At 32.2% G+C, this 18,297-nt stretch overlaps 1 protein-coding gene across 1 annotated transcript in view; it reads right to left on the bottom strand.

Moving 5' to 3' along the window:
• Positions 1-8,718: 8,718 nt before the first annotated feature.
• Positions 8,719-18,297, bottom strand: part of ENPP3 (ectonucleotide pyrophosphatase/phosphodiesterase 3) — a 75,271-nt gene continuing 65,692 nt past the window's right edge. Inside the window, exons 23-26 of the mRNA XM_025042377.1 lie at positions 16,916-16,993; positions 16,187-16,319; positions 14,417-14,573; positions 8,719-8,923 (exon numbers count right to left, since the gene is read on the bottom strand). Coding sequence (XP_024898145.1) covers positions 8,753-8,923; positions 14,417-14,573; positions 16,187-16,319; positions 16,916-16,993 — 539 coding nt within the window. The 3' untranslated portion in view covers positions 8,719-8,752. The remainder of the gene's footprint in view (positions 8,924-14,416; positions 14,574-16,186; positions 16,320-16,915; positions 16,994-18,297) is intronic.

The raw sequence follows: 18,297 nt of genomic DNA, 5'->3' as shown, positions 1-18,297 counted from the left end.
TTTTAGTTTATGTCCTGTTTCCATTCCCATACCCAGCCCTCCCAAAGCAAACAGATGACAAGTAGTGGTGGTGGGATAGTGGTGATGCAGGGGTGGGGATGGAGGTGGAGGAAGGAAAGAGATTTCTCTAGGGCAAGAGGATTTTCAAAGAACCCAAATGTAATTTGGAAATAAACTCGAGCACCAAAACCAGATGGGATTTACAACATGATCAGCCCAATCTATAAACATAAATACAAACCCCTGGAAATTCTCTTTTCTTACTCTGAAATGATCAAACATTGATGGATACTCTTATATTAAATTACTACAAAATTTGTAGCTAAAGAGGAATTGTTGGCACATCAATACATATACCTCTTTATGCATTTATTCTCTACCATCTACTTTTACTTGCCCAGAAAACTCATTCATTTCTGATATTTTCTAGAACAGAGGCTGAGCTGCCTTAATTCCAACTATAGTATTAAAAACTCTGAAAGTTAAAAAAAAAAGAAAGAAAAAGAAAAAAGAATGAAAACAAAAATGAAAGAAATCCATTGAGAAAGTAAATTTCCAGAATTTTAACTAAATCTGAAAAATAAGCCAAAGTTTTAAATTTTACTTGTTTCCAGCTCTGCTCCCAAGACCTTAGGTGACCTCATTTAGATTGGAAAGTTTTCTTTCTACAAACAGGAATTAGGCGACCTCACTTAGATTGGAAAGTTTTCTTTCTACAAACAGGAATTAATTGTAATCCTGGATTCAGCAACATTAGAACTCACAAAAATGTCCCTCTTATATGACTGTCTATGAAAATATGTATAACTAAAATCAGTAATATGTGGTATATTTATTTAAAAGCAAGCAATGCTGTTGTATTAAATTATCATGTGTATGAAAAGCACTTGTCAAAATTTAATTGCAAATTTCAATGTCAGCAGAATAAAAAAGGAAAGACAGTTGCATCACCTAAGATAACATAGTTCTATTGTTCAAGTCAAAAAAAAAAAATCAAAACTGGGGTGGTGACTGGTCATGAAGCAACATGGATTCCCACCACACTCACATAAGCCCCTATTAATTTCCAGCCACATGTGTCTTGGATACCTATTTGTAAAAAAAATCAAGACATTTATTGAAATGTCAAACAGTCATTTCCTTATTCGCTCCACTAAGTTACATTTTCTTGTAGAAAAGGTTTTCTACAAAACACCCAAGTTTTTCCTAAAAACAGTCAAGTTCCCCTAAGAAAAAAACATTTGAATCTGAACCAAAATAACACAGATTGACATTAATTCCCCCAAATCCCATGTTCAAATATTATATTCAAAGGAGAGCTATGCCCAGGGACCATGGGTTAATACGGTTTAGTAGTTATAATTATTAGTTGATAAAAGCATGTATAATTTTAATTTATATAATATACATTATATATGTACAGTATATTTTTATATATAAGTATAGTTTATATATAAAATATACGTATAGTTAAATATATATAGTTTGGTTAGTATTACAATAAGTGTTACTTTTATGATTCAGAAAAAAATAAATTATTTATATTTTTAGTGGGAGAGAACCACATTTCAGTAAATTCAGATTTTGAATATACCACTTTAGAGATTAAAGTTGTGCCAATATGGTACTTTATTTTTAAAAAGTGAAACTATCATATATATGTTTATCCACTTCCAGTTTCCCAGAAGATAAAATTTCTACAAAACAGCATATGAATAAGGTTTTTCATTGCTGTATATTTGTAACTACAAAATTTTGGAAAGAATCTAAAAGCCTTACATATGGTAGCCTAGAAATTTGATAACCTGAATGAAATGGACCAATTTCTTGAAAGATACAATCTGCTAAAACTCACACAACAAGAAATAGACAATCTGAATAGAATTATATCTATTAAAGAAATGAAATCAGTAATTAATGACCTTTCAAAACCAAAAGCACCAGGCCTACATGGGTTCACTGGTGAATACTACTTAAGAAAGAAATTATATCAATTCTATAATTTTTCAGAAGACAAAAACAGAGGATATTCTTCTTAACTCACTTTATGAGGTCAATATAACTCTAATACCAAAACAAGAAGACATTATGAGAAAAGTAAAGTAAAGACCAATATCTCAACAAAATATTAGCAAATCTAATTCAACAATGCATACAAAGAATTGTATACAACAGCCAAGTGGTATTTATCCTAGCTATGCAAGTCCAGTTAAATACTCAAAAAAATTAATGTAATCCATCACGCCAACAGGCTAAAATTAAAAAAATATATATTATGTAATCTTATAATAGATGCAGAAAAAGCATGTAGCAAAATTAAGCCTCCATTCATGATAAAAAATTCTCAATAAACTAGTAATAGAGGGGAACTTTAGCTTGATAAAGAATATCTACAAAAAGTTTACTGCTAACATCATACTTAATGGTGAGAAATTCGAAACTTTCCAACTAAAATCAAGTACAAAGCAAGGATGTTCCCTTGCTCCCCTCTTTTCAACACCATACTGGAAGTGTAGCTAATGTAATGAGACCCACACACACATGCACACACGTGCACACACGCACACACACACATACACAAAGGAAATAAAAGGTATACAGATGGGGAAGAAACAGATGATATAACTGTCTATGTAGAAAATCTGAAAGAATTAACAACAAAAAAAAAATCCCAGAACTAATAAGTGATTATAGGAAGGTTACAAAATACAAGATTTATAAAAGTCAATTATTTTCCTTTATACCTGTAATGAACAAGTGGATTCTTGAAATTAAAAACACAATACAATTTACATTAGCACCCTTAAAAATGAAATGCTTAGGTTTAAATTTAACAAAATATATACAAAATCTAAATGAAGAAAACTATAAAACTGATGAACAAAATGAAATAAGAACTAAATAAATGGAGAGATATTTCATGTCCATGGAAAGAAAGACTCAATACTGTCAGGGTGTTAGTTATTCCCAACCTTACCTATAGATTAAGTGCAATCTCAATCAAAATCCTAGCAAGTTATTTTGTGAATATCAACAAACCGATTCTAAGTTTATATAGAAAGGCAAAGGATCCAGAATAGCCAACACGATATTAAAGGGGAAGAATAAATTTGGAGGCCTAATGCTACCTGTCTTCAAGACTTATTTTAAAGCTATGGAAATCACAACAAAGCATTCTTATTTTGTTTTGTTTTGTTTTGTTTTGTTTTTATGATTCAAGGATTTATTAAGTCATACAGGCAAAACATACTGCTAATATCATTAGCAAGACAGAGCAGTATTGATGAAAGAATAAACAGATCAATGGAACAGAATAGAGAGTTCAGAAATAGACCTACATACATATGCCAGCAACCTTGGACAAAGGAGCAAAGGCAATACAATGGAGCAAAGAAAGTCTTTTCAACAAAGAATGCTGGAATAACTGGACATCTATATACAAAAAAGTCAATCTAGATACAGGCTTTACACCCTTCACAAAAATGAACTCAAAATGTATTATAGAACTAAATGTGAAATTCAAAACTACAAAACTCCCAGCAAATAACCCAGGAGAAAATCTAGATGATTTTGAATTTGAAGATGAGTTTTTAGATATAACAACAAAAGCACAATCCATGAAAGAAATAATTGATAAGTTAGATTTTATTAAAATAAAAACTTCTATTCTGTAAAAGTCATTATCAAGAGAATTGAAAGACAAGCCACAGACTGGCAGAAAATATTTGCAAAAACACATCTTACAAAAGACTGTTATCGAAAATATATAAAAAAAACTCTTAAAATTCAATAAGTAAATAATCTGATTTAAAAATAGGCTAAACATCTTAATAGGCACCTCACCAAAGATGGCAAATAAGCATATGAAAAGGTTCTCTACACCATATGTCATAAGAGAAACGTAAATTGAAACAACAATAAGATACCACTACACACCTATCGAGATAGCTGAAAACCAAAACACTGACAATACCACATGTTGACAATGACGTGGAACAACAAGAACTCTCATTCACTGCTGGTGGAAATAAAAAATGTTTCAGCCACTTTGTAAAATTGTTTGGCATTTTCTTATAAAACTAAACATATTCTTACCATACAATCCAGAAATCACACTCCTTGGTATTTACCCAAAAGAGCTGAAAAATGTATGCCCACACAAAAACCTGTATGCTGGTGTTTATTGCAACTTTATTCATTATTGACAAAACTTGGAAGCAACCAAGATGTCCTTCAGTAGATGATAGACAATGAACTATTATTTAGTGCTACAAAAAAAAAAAAAAAAAAAATCAAACCATGAAAAGACATGGAGGGACTTTAAACGTATATTATTAAATGAAAGAAGCCAATGTGAGAAGGCTACGTACTCTATGATTCCAACTATGTGACATTTAAAAAAGACCAAACGATGGAGACAATAAAACAGTGATTGCCAGTGGTGGGCAGGGATGGGAAAGAAAGAGATGAATAGGCAAAGCACGAAGGACTTTTTTTAGGAAAGTGAAATGTTCTGTATAATCTTATAATGATGGATTGGATATATGTCATTAAAAGGAAAGAACTAGATGGAGAAAGGGAGGACACTTCTGAGTGCCTTTTTTCATCTAGTTTTAATTTCTGGAACTGTATTAATATTTTACATACTCAAAAAAAGTAAAATTGACCCAACAAAGATTAGAAAACCTATAAATGGAATATAAACAAAAACAAATGAATACTACTATTATTTCAAAGAATAATATAACTATACTGAAAGGGAAGTAAAATTAATTTAAGTAATTTTGGAACACAGAATTCTGACTACAAATTCTTAGAGACACAAAGAACTGGATGCATTTCTTGAATTCCACATAGTAGGTATGTTTCTCTCAGTGGTATTAGTTGGCAATTCCAACACTGCTGTATTGTAGGATCAAGCGAATGAGTAAGTATATTGATCATGCTGGGAACCAAGTCTCTCACCATGGGAGAAGGGAGATAAAATTATGAAATAGGAAAATGTTAGAAAGAATCATAGTATTAAATAGTAATTGAATTTATAAGTTATAAGTAAAAATAGAGCTAGAAATAAAGAGATATAAACAAAGAGATACAGAGATCAATATATTTTTATTGACTAAAGGGGTCTAGATACAATGATAACCCCAGAAGTGATTAGGGCACCAGTGCCTACTAACTGGAACCAGGGCTCCTTGGAGAAATGGCTGATCCAGAGTTAGCACAGGGAAAGCACAAAAGAAGCTCAAAACACTTTCACTGGTATCAAAAAGTAAAGAAGTACTCAAAAAATAATGAGGATATATCAAAAGGACACAAGAGCTCTCTTTAAAAAGCTACTAGGCCAAATTTGGGGCAATTTAAGTACCAAAATTAAAAAAAAAAAAAAGATAATAGTGTATTTTAATCCATTAGAATAAGGAAGAATCCATGAGTCTATACAGATAATGAACAAATAATAAACAAACAAACAAACAAATAAGGAATGCTTTTCCTTATAGTCGAATGCTAACAAATATAGAAGAAATAATGGCTATTTTAAAAATCACTCTCTTGCAACTGTCACAGTAAAAATTGAATCAGAGAAGAATTATTAATGGATACTAAAGCCAGCGGGTAAAAATTTAGTGAGAAACAGAATATTTATAGGGTCTCAAGCGTCCCCCTACAAATAACTTTTAAATTACAAAGGGAAAAATACTATCTTTATGGAAGAATGCCTGATGAACACCACCTTAACCAAATGATGAAATTTGGCATCAATAAAATGGCACAGATATGAAGCACTGAGGACACTTTATCCTGGATGTAATATTCCTGCCAAAAATGCAAAACAGAGATCTAATTGTGAGGAAACATTAAACAAATCCCAAATTGAGGGACAGTCTACAAAATAAATGACCTGGAATCTTCAAAAGTGTCAATACTATTTAGTAAAAGCTGAAGGACTGTTGTACATTATGAAAGATAAAAGAGAAAAGAAAACTTAATGCAATGAATGATTGTTTTGAACCCCAGAAAGAAAATATTATAAAACGTTATTGAAAATATGAGAAAATTTTGAATTAGGTCTATGAATTAAATAATAGTATTGTATCAACATTGAACTTCCTGACTGTGGTTGTGTAGTTAATGTCCTTGATCTTAAGAAATACACAGTGAAGAATTGGGGAGTAAAGAGGCATGTTGACTACGATGTACTCTCAGAAAGTTCAGGGGACAAAAATAAAGGTAGTGAGGAGCTTACCAATTGGTAAAGCCAGGTGAAGGCTATACAAGAGTTCTTTATACTATCCTTTCAATCTTCCTGTATCTTTGAACTTCTAAATAAATATTTTTGAATGAATGCAACTAACTTTGTTTGTACTTTCATATTTAAAAAATAAAATAAGCTCATTATAAAAAATAGGCTACATACTAAAAGTGGAAAAGTAGCAATTGCAAATCCCCTGTAATTCCATGACTTGTCATTGGTGTCCTTCCATCAGAATAATTTTGCACACACATATTTCTTTTTAATGTGATAATGAGTTTACAAAAGGAAAATAGAATATCACACAGTCTCTATGTAAAAAAATGTAACTTTAATTTTTCTCTGACTGAAATTTTTATTTTGATGTTGAACACCCATTTGATCTGATATAAATAAAAATTTAGCCAGTTTGAGAGAAACTCAGAAGCAATGAGAGCATCCAGAGTTAAACTTAGTTCAGGTTGTAACCATCTTCCATAGCGAGGTCTAAATTCCAGGTGATCTTATCTAGTGTCCAGGCCTCAGTAGGGCAGGGGAACATTGAAGGGATTCTATCTACACATAGGATATTAACATTTTTACCATATAGCTAGGAATAGTTTCCAGTTTGTGTCTAGTCTCTCAGTTTCTCTGTATTGTACATTTTTCACTGCATAAAATTTTTAAACTAAATCCTACAAGTAGAGAAAATGTTTTTTAAAACTCCAATGGCATTAAGCTAATATTTCAATTATTATTGTAATTAATGACCATAATTCGATTTACATCCTAATAGAAAGTTTGTTTTTTAAGCTCAGGTCACAAGATTTTCCATCACCAGAAAGCTTGTGTCTCCTGGAAGAACAGTCTTTATAGCAGAGAAGAATCTGAAAAATTGACAATCTAGTAATCCCAAAGGTCAACCAATGGTATTGCCCTTCAAATAAGTACTGGAATCTCTTTGATTAATAATTACATCTTGAAAAAGTAAAGAGATTCATATACAGAGGTGTTTTTTTTTTTTTAACTTTAAGCAGTATAAAAAAGGCACAAAATAAAAATTTTCTCTTTCTTTACTGTTAATTGCTACGTCTCTCCACCTCAACTTTATTATATAAATCAGGGGTTGACAAACTATAGCCCATGGGCCAAATCTAGCCCTCCTTCTAAAAGTTTTTGTAAAGTCTTATTGGAACATAACCACTCCAATTCCTTTTACGTATGATCTATGACTACTTTCTTGATTATTAAGCAGAGTTAAATAGTTGCAACAGAGAATATATGACCTAAAAATTTTATTATCTGGCCCTTTATAAAAAAAGTTTGCTGACATCTGAAAAAGTATGACAGCATACTATACATGCTGTTTTACCACTTGCTTTTCATTTAATAATAGATCAATATATAGATCAGCTTTTTTCTTTATAGTAGTGAAATAGTATTCCACTGTTTAAATAAATTCCATAATTTGCTCAACCAGTGTTTGAGGTTGTTTTCTGGTCTTCATTACTGTAAAAGATGATATTTTCATGCATTTGTACAAAGTATATCTTGGCAGAGTTTTTACAAGTGAAATTACTAAATTAAAGTAATGTGCATTTTTATTTTAATGAATATTGCCTTATTGCCAAATATGAGAATTTGTATGACAAAACTGATTGTAGAATCAATTCAATTCCAAAGCGAGACCTACTTCTGTTGTTCTCTTTCTGATAGATAAGCCTGGGTAGAAAAATATGACCAAAGATAATAAATGAAATAATGAATATAATAAAGATTTGAACAGTTAACTAGGAAACATATGAGGAAGACAAGCACTCAAAAAAAAGTTTGACATCATTAGTCATTAAAAAATGCCAATGAAAACTACACAGAGATTCCACTACATTCTTATTAAAATGCCTAAATTTGAAAAGACTGCACATGGCAAGTGTTAGAAGGAGATGAAGGAATAAAACATTCATACTACTCACGGGAACATAATATAGTTAGTTTACAGCCACTTTGGCAAAAACTCCATTTTTGATGTTTGATCCCTGACAGCTTTCAGGTACCTTTCCCTTCCCTCTTTTGCCCCACATCTGGGCAAGACCGTAAGAAAACCTACCTGCTTCCTTCCACGGAACACCAAGTTTAAGCCACACGGACACTGCCATTGGGAACCCTCACTTCAGCCCCACCTCTTAAGATGCTAAAAAAGCCAGTCTCCCACCTTGCATAACTATGAAATGAATCAGAGTCTTTCTTCTTGAGGAAATCTTTTGTTGTTTAATGTATGAGTATTAAATTGTTTTTCATATCGAAAGAAGGAAAGAAGGTATAATAGCACAATCTCTGTGAAAAAAAAATGTAACTTTCAAATAATACATTTTCATAGAATTAAAAAAAGAGAGATTGGAATAATGAATATAATACAACATGGTTTTCAGAGGAGGTAGGGAAAAATAGAAAATTTTATTTCATGATTCTTCAACAGAAAAAAATCATTTACATTTTGCCAAAATTTTAAAATATATTTAGTTAAATAATGGTTTCAAATGTGGGTAAATATGTCTTAAGTTGCAAAATTTCAGAGACAGGCTGTACTTTTTCCTGAAAAAAGTCAAGCCCAGTAAGAAGTTCCACATCGCGGACTCGGGCAACATGTGCTTTCACCCTTTCTTCAATCCATACAGTTTCTGCCTTATGTTCCTAAAGAAAAGAAACAAAAGACTTTTCCATAAGGCATAATTTTTCATTAATAGAAAGATATTTTGTGACTTAAAAGTTGTCTTTTTTTCTGTGGTTTTTATTTTCCTTTTTTTTTTTTTTTTTTGGTATAATTGACATACAACATCCTATTAACTTCAGGTGTATACCATAATAATTCAATATTTGTTCCTATGGTTTTGATTGCCTTAAATCATAGATACAGCTAAATTTTATTTATTAAAATAAAAAGTAAAACAATAGTACAGAGTATATTATAACAAATATAGACCACCACATAGCCATAAAGTTTAGCCATTTTTATATCTACTTCACTCAGATATAAATTTTTAAAGAAATGAAATATTACAGATGAAGTTAGGTCTATTCAGAGCTAATCATTTCATGAGTCAGTGTGAATCCAGTCTGTGTTTTTAAACTTTTACTGCACATCGATACACAATATATAGTATTGATTTATGAGTTTTCAAATTTATATAAATGATGTTATAAGTGGTATTTGATAATTGCTTTTTCATTCACTATTATGTTTTTAACCTATCTATATTAGAACCAGTTAAATCAGCTGTGGTTTGTGGCAGCACCATTTTTTGATTGTCATACTGATGATATTTTTGACATTATAAATAATACTGTAATGAATAACTTGGCACATGCCTCTTGTGTTCAAGAACGTGAGTTTCCGGCACACACAAATGGAACTGCAGCGTTAGAGAGTCCATGCAACTTTATCAGCTAGTAAACCTAGCACTCCTGTGTTTGTACCAATTTCCACTTCCACCGGCAACGGAAGATCATCCTTATCTCCCTACGTCCTTGCCAAACCATGGTGTGAAACAGTGTTTTACCCCTGTTTAAATTTTATTACTCTGAGCATATTTTAAATGATCTTTTCAGATATTTCTGGTCATGTGACTTTTAATGAGTTTTTACAATATAAAATATGTTCAATAATTTGGAGCCAGGGATTTCTATGAAATTCCTATTCTTTACAAGTTTTCTTATATTCATATCATATCGCTAATTTTCAGTTAAATTTAAAAGCTTAAAAGTTTGTTTAATTAGATGAGTATGTTTTAATAACTCTCATTTGACTTCAGCATGGTGGTTTACTTGTTTTTTAAATATGCAGGCTTAAAATAGGCAGCTATTACTTGAGCCAGAGGAAGTATAAGAGGAAATGACTTTTAGTTCCTAACCACTAACGCATTTCTCTGTTGTGAGGTTTATGAGGTGAGTTCATTTTTTTTGAAATAAATATGTAGTGTAATTTGAGCTCATATTTCCAGTGGAATTCTAATTCATTCCTATGTTCCTGCCTTTACTATTTCACACGTCAGCACTACTTAATATTTTCGAGAACTTTTTTTCATAAAGTTTCCTTCTACGGGGCTTATACTACTCTATTCTCTTCTGGCTTATTTGGTATCTATCCAATTAAATGTTTACTGAATATCTGACAGTCTACCCTCTTTTAAGACTGCAATTAAATAACACAAAACTATATCTACGCAGGGGTGATACTCAAGCTTCCTAATACCAGGTAGTTCAACAGTACCCACCAATCTGAACACGAGGCAGATATAGACAACTACTCCACTTGTACCAGTGAATCCCAACAGAATAGCGGACTTACATATATACAGGTTTTATGAGCTATATTTAAAGATATGCTTTGGAATATATATAAAAAATATACACACATATATATGGATATGTATTAGAACTGTTAGATAAATAGAAATATTTATACCTCTCAAATACAATTCACTTGTTAGTCTTTTGAGACAATTTCAATTTCAGTATTTTTCTCCCCTAACCACTTTCATACTCTCTCTCCTTAACCACTTGTTATTTTTGTGACTACAGTAATAAAACTGCTTTATCAAGGACAACCTGAGTGAATTTATTTGTTTGTTTGTTTGTTTGTTTGTTTTGGTTCTTTCACTTAGTTGATTACCCCAAGCTTCTGAAAGTTACTCCTTTTATTTCCATGGCTCTAACTGCTTATTTGTTTGATGACATCTTCTATTTCCTCAACTGAATCTAGGTTTTTTTTCATCCTGAAAGTATAGATATTTTCCTCAATTTGATCTTATTTTACTCCCATGATTTAATGCCAAATCTATCTCTACAGTTCTGATTTCTCTTCCAAATTCCATATCTGTATTTTCCAATATCTGCTGAGCAACTTATAATAATTACGGGCACTTAGACTTGTAGCAATATTCTCATTTATATGACAGGAATTTAACCACACAAAATTGAGGGTTGGGGAAGGAAAAGGAGGGCAGAAAAGATGAAAGGGACAAGGAACCAAAGAAAATAAATAAGGTAGTATGAATCTAGTTTCCTAGATCACATATGAGGTGAATTGTGAATCCATCATTTCTATAACTGGCGTCAGTTCTCTCAAAAGTCTTATGGTGGGAATAAACTTATTAACTTCTCCAGATTGAGTGATTAGATACTTAAAACTGCAGAGTTTTTATATAACAAACCTCTTAAAGCAAACCAACTATTTCGCTGGGTGCTTAAAGCACAATTAGCTGTTCTAACGCTAGAGGAAATATTGGCTGATTTGGACTTATTAAGGTACAGTTTGGGTACTGTACTTCTTGGGTGATTTGATTAGAGGGGATTTTACCTACACACAATTACACTTTATGTTGACTTTAGAATGTTAACGTCATCCTAAGATGTGATTTCTTTATAATAGTCACTATTTGCTAACTATTTATTGATAATTCTTAGGATTTTATATGAAATATCTCATTTAATCCTCACAATAACTTCATAAGGGAGGTTAATTTTTTTATACAGTTGAGGAAAGTGACATTCAGTTATTTATCCAAAGAGGCCAAATCAATAACTGAAGCCAGGATGTCCAACACCAAAACCCATGAACTTAAGTTCTACTCCATACTACTTCTCATATATCCTCCTAGACATCCAACTAGTTTCTCAATATGAAAACCAACAAGAACAAATTCATCTTTCCCAAAAGAACTGATTGTCTTATATATTTCCTGGCCAGTCATGCCTAAATTTTTAGTCACCTTTGACTCTCTCTCGTCCTTTCCCTCTCCTCCGCCAGACCTAATCGACAGCCACATCTTATTAACTTCTCAATTTCTCTTATGATAGCTTGGTTTAAGTTTGCTTTATACTCTTCATATGTGTCTCATAAATATGTTTATATATGTCATATTATTATTATACTGAAAATTTCTTAAAATTTTGGATAATGTTTAGTTCATTAGTAATGATGTCCTACTCAATAGAGTTTACATCTTATGAATTTTGAGGCCACCTCCACTTTGGATAATCAGGGACGGTTTTGTACTGTTTATACTTTATCTTGAGGTGCAGGTGAAATTTTTAGGAGATGGGAAAGAAGGATATTCTAGAGAAGAGAAGAGCATGAACAGTGATGTCGAGGTAGGAAAACTGAAGCTATGTTCAAACAATTTTGAGGACTTCGGTTGGCCTGGAACTTGGGTAAGCAAGGATCAACTGAGGGTAAATTGTGAACTACAGTAAATTGTGTACAGACTGGGAGATGTTTGTTTGTTTGTTTCTTTGTTTGGTTTTTATTCAGGGTACATAATCAAGGTTTTGGGATGAGAAAGTATGTCATAATAAAAATCTGAAATTTATGTAAGTTAGTAGTTGTAGATAAAGGTGAAGGGGATAAAGCCAGAAGACAGTAAAACTACTTAAGATTCATTTTCAAAAGTCCTGAAAGAAGGAAATAAGGACCTAGATCAAGGATAGTAAATAGTTTCTTCTTTGCACACCCATTCTTATCAACCCATAACGGCTACCTAGAAAGACTGTGACAAGGAACTATTTAATCACAATTCAGTAGTGAGGAGTACCACACTGTATCAGTCACCAATGTCTGCCACTGGAAGAGGAGGTAAAGAGTAATGGCTTACCTTTGTCTAAACTAAATAAAATTCTGACCAAAAAAAGAAAAAGGTAGGAAGAGATTTAACTAGACAACATCTCCTGATAGCTTCTTTTTTGGAAACTCTTTCTCACTCTAAGACTACAAGTGACCTACCATGTAGCCTCTAGTCTTTGCTCTCCATCTTTAGTCATTAAAAGACCATTCACTCAAGTTCAAATCCTATTTTCAAAATCCAGCTAGAATGTCACCTACCAGGAAGTATTTCTCCTTTGAAATTCTACAGCAATTTTGTCTGTCCCTCTTTGCACCATTTATCTCTTCCTTCTATTTTATTAGGGTCCTAAGTGCTAGACTATGAGCTCCTTTCGATAGAACTCATGTCTGATGTATCTATGTATCTCCCATAGTACACAGTATAGTGAAGGCAGTTATATGGTGAGCACCTGAGAAAATAGAGATGAATCCTAATCTAGCCTAGAATCTAAACTTTAATTTCCAGTCTCTCATAGCCTATGAAATTTTCCATATGAACACCCATTTCTACAAACTTGACATGCCTAAACTTAATTACCCTACGTACCTGCCAAAATAGTTCTCATTCCTAACTTCCCTTTCATTTTCCTAATTATCTACATTTAAAATCTCTGGTTCATCTTTAACTCCATTTCCTTTGGCTCTTGCATCCAATAAATTACCAAATCCTCTCCAATCTTCACTCCCTCCTTGGAAGATTCTTCCTAATTATCTCAATCTGTTCAAATTCTGCCCATTCTTCAGGGCCCAGCCCTTCTCCCACCAAATACAAGAGTATTTGGTGATTAATTCCAACTTTGTGACATCTCTTACTTTTTAATTTGTAAAATAATTCTTATATTAGTGACTGACCCATTTACATGTCTATACTTCATTTAGCTTCATTCGTATTTCATTTATCTATCTCATTTATATATCAACATTATATATGAACTCCTTGAGGACAGAGAATGTATTCCTCCTTGGTGCATGCTAAAAAGTTTCTATTACAATACTGTGCACTTAATAAGTGCTTAATATATTTGTTGAATATATACTGGAATAATACATGATGTTAGAAAAGGAATGCTACTTGAACTAACATAGTGTGTGTGCGTGTGTGTGTGTGTGTGTGTGATTAACTTCAGACCTCATGTTTCAAGTTGATGAAATATTCATTCATGAAACATTTATCTAGTATCAACTTTGGGACAGAACCTTAGAATTTGTGTCCAGAATCAAAATATTAATAAGATACCACCACTTCCTTTATTATTGAGTGTGAATAAAATGTATAAATAAAATACACAACAAATGCATATATAAACACATGTTCATGTACGCACATAGATCTTTACATTGATATTAATTATGTAAAAATCAATAGTCTAAGGAAAAGTTTTAAATGTGGTTATTTTTAGTACAACTCTACCCATGAAACACCTAAAATATATATATAGTTGTAGTTAGAGCCACTTTATGAGGCCCAGTCGAGCTCTGCCTAATCTTCTCCTTAGGTCCCAGGGGCTCTACTGGAGCATACTCACCGGGCAGCTCTCCATGTTGGTAGGGTGGTGAGGGATGATGAAGGATAGGACATCCAACCACTCAGGGCAGGCGTCAGGGGTGTAGTTCTTATTTTTACAACTAGTCAGCATCACAAAGTAGTGCGTTGGGATGGGAACGCTGTTGTTGACTACATATCTGAAAAAAACATAATTGAAAGATTTTATGTTATTATACATTTACTTCTGAATATTATAAATGTATTTTATATATTTTTAAAGAAAGACCAAGGTAAATATAATACAAGAAAGCAGATGAATAGAAAGTACAAAAACTTATCATATATTTTTAGACTTCAATGAGCCAGAACAGAGATTTATAGAAGTTCAAGCTTGCTTATTTTAACATTATGGAGAAATATTAGAATACAAAGAAAAGCAGAGTGCAATATTATGCCTCCTGTGTTTCCTGGTTTTGTTGACTTTATACTTCATAGTGACATTTCCTGACAGAGCAGGGGCTGAGAAAGAAGAGCCAGGATTCCAACTCTAGCCATGCACTTCCACTAGATATTGAGATGTGTTCCAACCCTCTAAAATTCTATGACTTACAATGTCTTCTCAACTTCTGCATGGAGGTGACCTGTGCTACCAACTTCACAGTGTATACATGGGAATAAATCCATACAACTGATATGACGGTCTTTTAGTTTCAGATAACAAACGCGAAAGTGCTTTTAAAAGTTTTAAGTACAAAATAAAGTTAAGCTATTAGCATGAGTCCACTAAAGGAAATATGAGCTTGTATCAATACTAACATATTATTGTAACTTAGAGCTTCTCCATGAACTCAGCACTAGACTGCTTGGCTTTTTATCCTGGCTTTACCACTTATCGGTTGTTGAACACAGACAAGTTACTTAACCTCTCTCTGCTTCATTTCCCTCATCTCTGACTGGGGCTAATAGAATTTAATATAGGGATGTTTTGTGGATTAAATGAAATACAATAAGTGCTGAGAAAAGTACCTAGCAGGTACTAAAGTGCTATCAAAATGTTTGCTAGGATTATATATATTTGGTGAAATATAGGATCAATAAATCCTGAAATAAAGACAAGACAAACAAAATAGAAAAAGACCACACAGTAGTCATATATGTTACTTTACCTGAAGATATAGGTAGAAATCATTGCTTTAAATAATCTATGCTCAGATTACACAATTGTGTAGTTTTGCCCTTTATACATTTTTATAACAAAGAGAAATAATGGATGAAACTTCTGAAGCTCTCTATTCCTGTGTACTGCCTTCAAAGGTAATTCTTAGCAACCAGTTATTATCAGATTTAGTACAGAAATGTACATTTAAGTAGGACTGCTTTTCTACATGAAGCCTACATCCTCTCTGGAAGATACTTTTATGAACCAGCCACTATTGGACAATTTTATGAATTGTCACTACTTGATCGTTTTCATTTATTGCTAGACTGATTCCATATTTACCGATAGTAGAGTGTCTTAACCTTAACCTTTACACATTTTCCTTTGCCCATTAGTTTAGAAATTTTCCAAATAAAAATTTTGCTAAACTTTTCCTGGACATTTATTCTTTGCCTATTAGTTAAAATTTTTCCCATAAAATTTTTTGCTAAATATTTGGATAGACTAGTTGAACATAGTCAATAACGACATCTTTGTATAAATATACTATGTAATATTTAGAATACTGAGCTTTTATTCAAAAGATTGAAGTTTCCCCTCATGATATCCTATTGCTAAACCAAAAGGTTCATTTAGTTTTAAATTCCTTACTCTGTAATTTCACTTGGAGCATCAAAACGACCGTCGTAATTATAATCAAATACTGGTCCACTAACCACATTTACTCCATTTCTTTCCATGGCATATTTTACAAGAAGAACATTGTGGAAGTAATCCCATATTTCTAAAAATAAAATAATGAATTGTTAAAAAATCTACCTCTATTAAACATGGAAATATTTTCTATTATATAGACAGGTACGTGTAAATAGCATCAAATTCTGCTTCAATATAGCCAGTGAGGATTGGGTAATTCTGCAAAATAGAATGGACAAAATAGAATGGCCTCATTGATAACAGTTTTTGTTGTTAATATCATTGCAGTCTCGAAATTACAATGAAATATGTCTTCAAATTTCTTCCCAGGGCTGAGTTGCTTCAGGGACAGTGAGTATTTAAATATGGTCAGAACACACATACTACCTTATTAATTATGACTCTAGGGATTTACTTAGGGTGAATGTCAGTAAGATTCTGTTTTGTAAATAGCCCTTTAGAGTTACATTAGGATAAAAAACAAATTATCAAAATTCTAGCAACAGGTCACCCGAGTTGAAGTAAGTTGAAAAAATTATGTCAGAGATCTTTCTTATTTCTATATTTAAAACATTAAAACGAGATGACAATATCAGGAACCAATTGCAATTAAAGATGTGTTTAGTTATAAGTTCATAGAGTCACTTAATCATTTTTAAATTAATAATCTAAATATATACTTACTTTTGAATGCTTCATACATAGGGACCAAATTACTTGTAATCAAAGCATCGTATTGACTATCAGAAGTTCTATTGTTTGCTGCAAAACAAGTGAATTCTATTAAATCTAGCCATAAGAGAAAATATGACACACTACATAATAAGCAAATACTGTTACATACTAATCTAAATTTATTAGCAGTCAAAACACGGAAATCCTAAGCACTCTCCAATAGGGGTAATCAGTAATGCAGACAGTTTTATACCTTTGAACATGTGGTAGGTAGAATGGTGACCCTCAAAAAGATGTGTTCAAGTCCTAACCTTCCTACACCGTGACTGTGATAGGAAGGAAAAATAGGGTCTTTGTTGATGTAATTAAGAGTCTTGAGATGAGGTTATCCTGTATTTAGGGTGGTCTCTAAGTCCAATGACTGGCATCCTTATACAGAGAGGAAGGGTCGAAAAGAGGAGAGACCCAGGGGAGAAGGCCTTCTGAAGATGGAGTGGTGTGTGTGCTCTAGAACCCCAGGTCCTGCCTGCCGGCTGAACCACTCGAGTAAAGTGCTATGTCCCTCTGTGCTTCATTTGTCTAATGGCATCTATCATGGAAATATTGTGAAGATTTAAAAAGTTGCAAGCCTACACATGAGTATTATAATACTGTTTATATTTAAACTACCCTTGGGAATCTTAACTAAAATTTAAATCCAAGGCCAGTGTGGGTGGACACCAAAAGGCAATGAATATGTTGTTGGTTTTTAACTTAAGATTTCACATACTGTTCACAGTCCTCAGATATCCTAAAATTCTTTTCTCCTTTTAAAACTAAGCCCTACAAGTTGGGAGGTCAATATAATATTAACTCCTTTTTAGAGAAAAATAAGAATTAGCTCAGAATGGAATTTTTAACAGACAGAATTTATAGTGGAGAGTTACAAGAAAGTTTTGTTTTATCCTTAATATTTTTTTAGATAAGCTGTTTAGTTATGAATTTCATTCTTTTGTTGAGGCATATATATATATATATATATATCATGGCTTAACAGATAAAATTTTGTATGCTAACTTAAATTTTTTTATTAATAAATCATTGCAACTATTTAAGGTTTATCCTAGGGTTTGCTTAAGTTTGGTAGATCTAATTGTCTCTAAATATTTTAATAAGATATCAGTTTATTTATCCTAATTCTGTGTTAAAAGTTTGAATTGATATGCCACTTGTTTTCATTAAGCCTTTTCTTCCCCACTGTAAATAATCTTAGAATCTCTAAATTATAAATCTCTAAATTGACCTCTTTGGTCATGGCTTCCAGAGAAATGAAGCAAAATATCAGGAATGAACCCATTCCCAGAAGCTGAAATTGTTGAAAATCTCATGGGTGAGTTAATGAAAATGACATT

This window comes from Pteropus alecto, unplaced genomic scaffold (assembly GCF_000325575.1).
Source record: "Pteropus alecto unplaced genomic scaffold, ASM32557v1 scaffold79, whole genome shotgun sequence".
Classification (NCBI taxonomy): Eukaryota; Metazoa; Chordata; class Mammalia; order Chiroptera; family Pteropodidae; genus Pteropus; species Pteropus alecto.
Note: the sequence above shows the minus strand (reverse complement) of the source record. Positions and strands in the feature narration are given on the sequence as shown.